The 5862-nt window shown below is 55.7% G+C and overlaps 1 protein-coding gene across 1 annotated transcript; it reads right to left on the bottom strand.

Moving 5' to 3' along the window:
* Window positions 1-1068: 1068 nt before the first annotated feature.
* On the bottom strand, window positions 1069-5391 carry MEX3B (mex-3 RNA binding family member B). Its single transcript, XM_043922212.1, has 2 exons — window positions 4784-5391; window positions 1069-3960 (listed from the first exon to the last, which is right to left on the bottom strand). Exons 1-2 carry the CDS (start codon window positions 5049-5051, stop codon window positions 2483-2485), a joined length of 1746 nt encoding a protein of 581 aa, XP_043778147.1. The 5' UTR covers window positions 5052-5391; the 3' UTR covers window positions 1069-2482.
* Window positions 5392-5862: the final 471 nt, after the last annotated feature.

A 5862-nucleotide genomic window follows, 5' to 3' on the forward strand; every position in this document is an offset into this window, starting at 1 on the left:
TCTCCTGCCTTTGCACAGAATCACTCAAACCAAACAAATCAGGAGCTATGCTGTAGGCAGCGACTACACTTCCGGACAAATACAGAAGAATACAAAGGGGAAAAGAGGAACCTTCAACATAGGTTATAGTCTGCTCTTTGGACTCACCTGCTAAATGTTACCCATCAGCAAAGATTAAAATAAAAGCCTGCCACATTCCAGGCAGACACGGTTCTCCAGGAGCAGCTCAGCCTGGAAGTCTGCTGGCAGTTCAGTGGCATGGTCTGGTCATTCCTAAGTACTCTCTAGAAGGCAGAGTTGCAGGTCAAGTGAAAGCATGCTGGCTCCAGCCCTTGACAAAGCCCCACAGCCAGGGAGCAGGTGTAGCCTGCCAAAAACAAACAAAAACTTCTCCCAAACAACAACACACAGTTAACACCCACAGCCTGTCAACACCAATTAGCCTGCCTGACAAGCAGAAGCCTATTAAGACCAGCACTCCAACCCAGCCAAGGTCCCCTGCAAGCAGAAACTGTCATCTCCGGGCTTCCCTCAAGGAATTGACCTTCAGTGGAAACCCACCACAGCCCGCACAGCCCTCAGATCCCCTGTACTTTTAGGGGGGTCTTGCTGGGTGCAGTTATGACTTTCCTGGGCTCTAGGCACTTTGGTTCCTTCCTCCACAATAATATTAAAATTTATTTGTGATACAACTTTCAATACTTTGATACCTGGTTTTTTAATGTTTCAGGCAAAATTGAATAGATTTTCGAGGGCCTGAAAATACTTTTCAATATTTTCTTTTTTTTTTCCTTCGAAGAGAAATTAAACATTTTCCTGGGCCCCCAAAAATTTCTCAGATCCTTGGCACTGTGCCCACAATGTCTAATGAAGTTAGCTCTGATTCAGTAGATAACTTGCAATTAAAAAAAAAAATACCATTACCCACAGCCTTAGCCTTTCTAAAGTCCATTCTATGGATAAAATACCGACATAATACACCTGGAAGTTGTTTCATCAATTAAGAATGATTCCTTACAAAGGGAGATGCTGAGAAGCTTAAAAAAAAAATCAAGTCACCACACAAGATAGATTTTCTTCAATATTTTATTTATATAGAAATACTTAAAAAATGAAGTAGCACCATTACTTAAGTTTTACCTTTATTATGTAGAACTTTAAATGTCAGAAAAATAAAACTCTTGATACAATTTCAAATCTTGTCTCAGCAAATATAATATTAGTATTTGACCATGAGGTTAAAGGCCCTTTATCATAAAATAAAATATACTTTGTTTTTTTAAACTTTGCTCAGTAAAGTACATTTAAGCTCAAGTAACATCACCTACATATACATAAACAAGTGGTAAACAAATGTATTAAAATAGAAATACTAAAACTATAGTGGTGCAACAGAATTTTTGTAACTTGCACTGAATTCTATTTATACAAATGTTAGAAAGCATCAACAGTTCCTTTTGACATGTTTATACATTTCCGTTTTTTTGTAATAATATAGAATAAAATATGTTTTATATCACTGAATAGAAAATATGCTGGGTGAAGCAGTTCTAGAAGATTTGTCTGAACCTATAAAATCTCCATCCCAACAGAATACTGTTCAAAACATTACACATTTTATGGTTTGTAATTCTGTCACAATTGTGTGATTATTAAAAAATAATACAGTGTTCTTTGCCATAAGGCCATACTAAAATAAAAAGATTTAACCCAGCTACAAAAAAGTTCACTGAACTTAAATTAAAATACTTGTAAACATCTTTGCAATATGAAATATAATTTTTCAAGTCAAAAAAGAATAAAATACTTCAATCTGTATTAATGCAATTTCTCTTTAAAACTTTTAAACGTTTTTTTTTAATATATAAGAGATATGTTACAGTTTCTTTAACTTTAATAAAGCTGCAGTATCCTGGTATTACAGGAACTCCTGGCCCTTCTACGAACATTCAAAAAGGATCCACTGTGTTCTATAATAAGAATGGTAGGAACCCAGCCACAAAGGGGAACACACAGAAACAGTCCACACACATCCCATAGCACTATTATTATCCTCTTCATCATAATAATTATTGTTCATTTTTTTCCCTACTTTTAAGAAAATGGAAAACTTGTGGGGTTTTCTTCTTTTGGAAGCTTCCTATTAAGTACAGTGTAAAAACTATCATTACTAGAATGTCGCCGTTCCTATTATTTATAGAGCATGCATTTCAGGTGGTTTGGAGGTTTCCCAGGCTACAGTACTCGGATGCTGATATCCTGGCAAGTTCCTTTGTTTAAAAATTAAAATTAAAAAAAAAAAATGAGCGGATACTACAGCTTTCCAAGTTCCTCTTCGGATCTCAGAGTGTGAGCAGGAGGGTGGGGAGAAGGTGGGACACCTCGAGTTAGGCAGAGAGGCGTCGCCAGGGATTGAGGACAGAAGGAAAGGGGGGCAGGGGGTCCTCCTTCGCCCTGCGGTGCGCGCAAGCGCGCGATGCCTTCACGAAAAGATGCGGATGGCCTGAGTGACCGCGGTGTGGCAGACCGGGCACTCGGGCTCGCTCTTCTCGCAGATGCGGTTAGCGCACTCCATGCAGAAGAGGTTGTGGCCGCAGGGCACCAGTGCGGCGATGACTTCGCTCTCAAAGCACACGGAGCAATCTCGGCTGCCCTTACGCCGCAACCCGGAGGAGGAGGAGGAGGAAGAGGACGAGCTGGAGGACGAGCTGGACGAGGACGAGGAGCCGGACGCGTCCGATGACGAAGGCTGAAGGCCCGCCGGCAGCTGCGCCCCCAGCCCATTGGCATAGGCGGCGTAGGCCAGGCCCCCTCCGCCAGGGTCGCTGCGCACACGACGAGCCAGGTGGTGCTCGCCCGCCCCCGGGGCCATGTGCAAGGGCGGGGACAGACGCGGGCAGCTGGCGCCTGGGTGCAGCCGGCGGTGCACCGGCAGCCCCAGGTTGGCGCTGGAGGGCGCGCTGGCTCCGCCCCCGGGAAAGACCACCGAGGAGGACGAAGCAGCGGACGAAGATGCGGAGGAGGAGCAGGAAGAGGACGCGGGAGCTGCAGGTCCGCCTCCCGGGGACCGCTCGAACTGGGCCCAGAGAAGGGGCGCCCCGGGCGGTGGAGCGGGAGCCGGGTCAAAGGCTGGCGGTAGCTCGGGGCAGCCGTCGGGGGAAGGCACCGAAGCCTCCCCCGCCGCAGCCGCCGCGTAGGTGTATCCATTGCCGTTGTTGTTGTTTCCGTTATGAGCAAAGCTGAGCGCGGGGCTGGGGGGGCTGTAGTCCGCCAGGCGCGGGGTGGTGGCTGCGCTGCCGCTGGTGCCCGCGCCGAAGTAAGAGTCTGTGGAGGCGCTGCCGAGCGAGCTGGAGCTGTCGTTGCGGTAGCTGGAGAAGGGCTTGCGGCCCGGAGTGGGCGTGATGCTGGGGGTGGGCTTGCTCCAGAGGCTCCCTGGGCCGGACCCGCCGGACCCATGATGCAGATCGAAGCCCACATCCGTGCCGTTGGCGTGGAAATCGTTCTCGTCGGTGAGCTCAATGATGCCGCCGGTGCGCAGGGCGATGTGGGCCTCGATCTCCTCGCGGGCGCGGTCCACGTTCTCCGGCATGCCCGTCACCTCGAACACCGGCTCCTTGTCGCGGCTGGGCGTCACGATGTACGTGTGCGTCTGCTGCTGGATGCGCTTGATCGTGGCGCCCTTGGGCCCCACCACGAGCCCCACCACACGATAGGGCACGCGCACCTGGATGGTGGTCTGCCCTGGCAGGTTAGGCGGCCCGGGCACTGCGCCGTTCAGCGCCGTGTTCTTATTGCGCGAGGCGCGGATCATTGAGAAGTGCTCGGCGGCGGAGATGATCTCCCTCCGGGCCATGGCCACATCCTCCTTCCTGCCCGTCACAACAAAGACAGGCTCCTCCCCGCGAACCGGGGTCTTGATATAAGTGTTGGTCTTTGCCCGCAGCGCTTTGATTTTACAACCTGGGAGTCCGGGTGCAGGGGAGGGAGTGGGAGACAGAGACAGACACGCCCATTAACCGCGGAGACCTGCGACTGCCCGCAGCGGGCAGCTGGAAGACAGAATGCGCGATGGGCGGAAAGGGGGCGGCTCCCTCAGAGACCCCCGGGCCGCGCCACCGGGCTGGGAAGCAGGTCCCACCCGCGAGGCTCTAGAGGACCAGCCCACTGGCTGCCCAGCCCTCCCCCAGTGACTGCAGTCAAATCCGAGAATCCCAGAAAAAGTCAGCTGGGGAGATGCCGCTGGGACCCAGCGGGACGCGCCGTCCGCCCCGAAGACGCGGCAGAGGGATTCGGGAAAGACGACCAAAAGCCGGGATCCCCCGGCGCGGGCGCCAGGGTGGGAAGTCGGGGGGGTGGGGGGAGCAGTCCCGGGACCCATTGTTCCTCCTCGGGGCTCCATTCCGCTTTGCAGAAATCCAGAACCCTCCTCCCATCCGAGGCTCACTCCTCCTCCTCCCCCCTCCCCAAGGACCGCTCGGAGGCCCCCTCCCCCAAGCATCTATTTAAATTCTGTTTCCCGGGAGTGGGCTGGGTGGGGGGCGCCAGGGGAGAAGGCGGTGATTTTCTCAGGAGAGAGTGTCTCCCGCCGTGGCCGCGGCGCAGCTCTGGGAGACAGCCTGCCTGCACTTTCTTTGTCTGGGGCGCCGGCCCATCGCGCGGCTCTGCCTTCCTCCTCAAGGCTCCCCGGCACCGCGGGTCTCCCAGCCTCCCTCTCCCGCCCTCCCCGAGGGGCGGTGGCCCGAGACCCTCTTTCCTGCATCCGCCCATCCCCTGCCGGACCCACCTTGCCGCCCCACGATCTCGGCGACATGCTCGGAACTGGGCACCGGCACGCACTCGGTCATGTTCACGCTCTTCTTTCGCGGCTCGCTGTCGTATAGAGACGCGCCCTCGTCACTGTCCAGCCCCAGCAAGGAGAGCTGGTCGAGTGCGAGCTGCAGGGCTCTTTGGTCATCCAGGGTCTCTCCGCCGCCGCCTCCTCCTCCTCCGCCGCCGCCCCCTCCGCCGCCGCTGCCGTTGCGCTCCAGGTCTGCAAACAGCGAGCTGGGCATCTCTCGGCCGTGCGCGCCGCGCCCCCGCCGGCCCTGGGCTCGGCGGCGAGAAGCTTCGGCCACAAAGGCAGCCGGGAAGCTAGTGTTCAGGGGCGGGGAGGCCGGCCGGCTGCAGACAGCTCCGTGGCTCTTTCCTCGGCTCCGGCAGGAGTGGATCGCTCCTGGCGGTCCGCGCCGGGCAGTGGCTGCGGGAGCCGCCGCCTGGGTCCCCACCCCAGATCTGCTGGCGGGTGGGGTGGGGGCAGAGCTCGAGCGGCAGCCGCGCGTGCCCCCCGAATGCCCGGCTGGCTGGCCACAATGCCGAGCGAGAAGCGAGCAGGCGAGCGACAGCAGCGTTTCTTTAAGGAGCCCCTCCCCGGCTCCTCCACTCCCTCCCTCCCTCCCGCCCGCCCGCCCGCCCTCACTCAGCGCTTTTTCCTCCTCTCCTCCCCGCCTCTTGACTGAGCCTCTGCAGCCAGACGGCTCCGGAGGGGGACGAGGGAGGCGCAACGTCACCGGCGGGAGCTGACACTACAATGCTACTGACACTATCGCTGGGGGAGGCGATTGGCGCGCGCCGGCCCGGGGGCGGGCGGAGGCCGCAGGCTGAGCGAGCTGAGAGCTAGCGCCCCCCACCCCCGCGCTCGCCGCAGCCCGCCCCGTCCTCCTCCCGCCCGCGCCCCTCCCCCGCCGCCGCTAACGCCTCTCTTTGTTGTCTAATGCGGGACCGGCCGGCCCGGGACACTTGCCTGCACCTCTCAGCCGAGGACAGTCACTATCCCCAGGTCTCCTCCCTTGCCAGACTGAGAAAAGGAAACGCGCCCAACTCTGA

Source organism: Cervus elaphus, chromosome 13 (assembly GCF_910594005.1).
Source record: "Cervus elaphus chromosome 13, mCerEla1.1, whole genome shotgun sequence".
NCBI lineage: Eukaryota > Metazoa > Chordata > Mammalia > Artiodactyla > Cervidae > Cervus > Cervus elaphus.

Coding starts and splice junctions, on each gene's coding strand:
- MEX3B (XM_043922212.1), bottom strand. CDS start 5,051: ATGCCCAGCTCGCTGTTTGCAGACCTGGAGCGCAACGGCAGCGGCGGC. Junction 3,961..4,783: donor CGAGATCGTGGGGCGGCAAG/GTGGGTCCGGCA, acceptor CCGGACTCCCAG/GTTGTAAAATCAAAGCGCTG.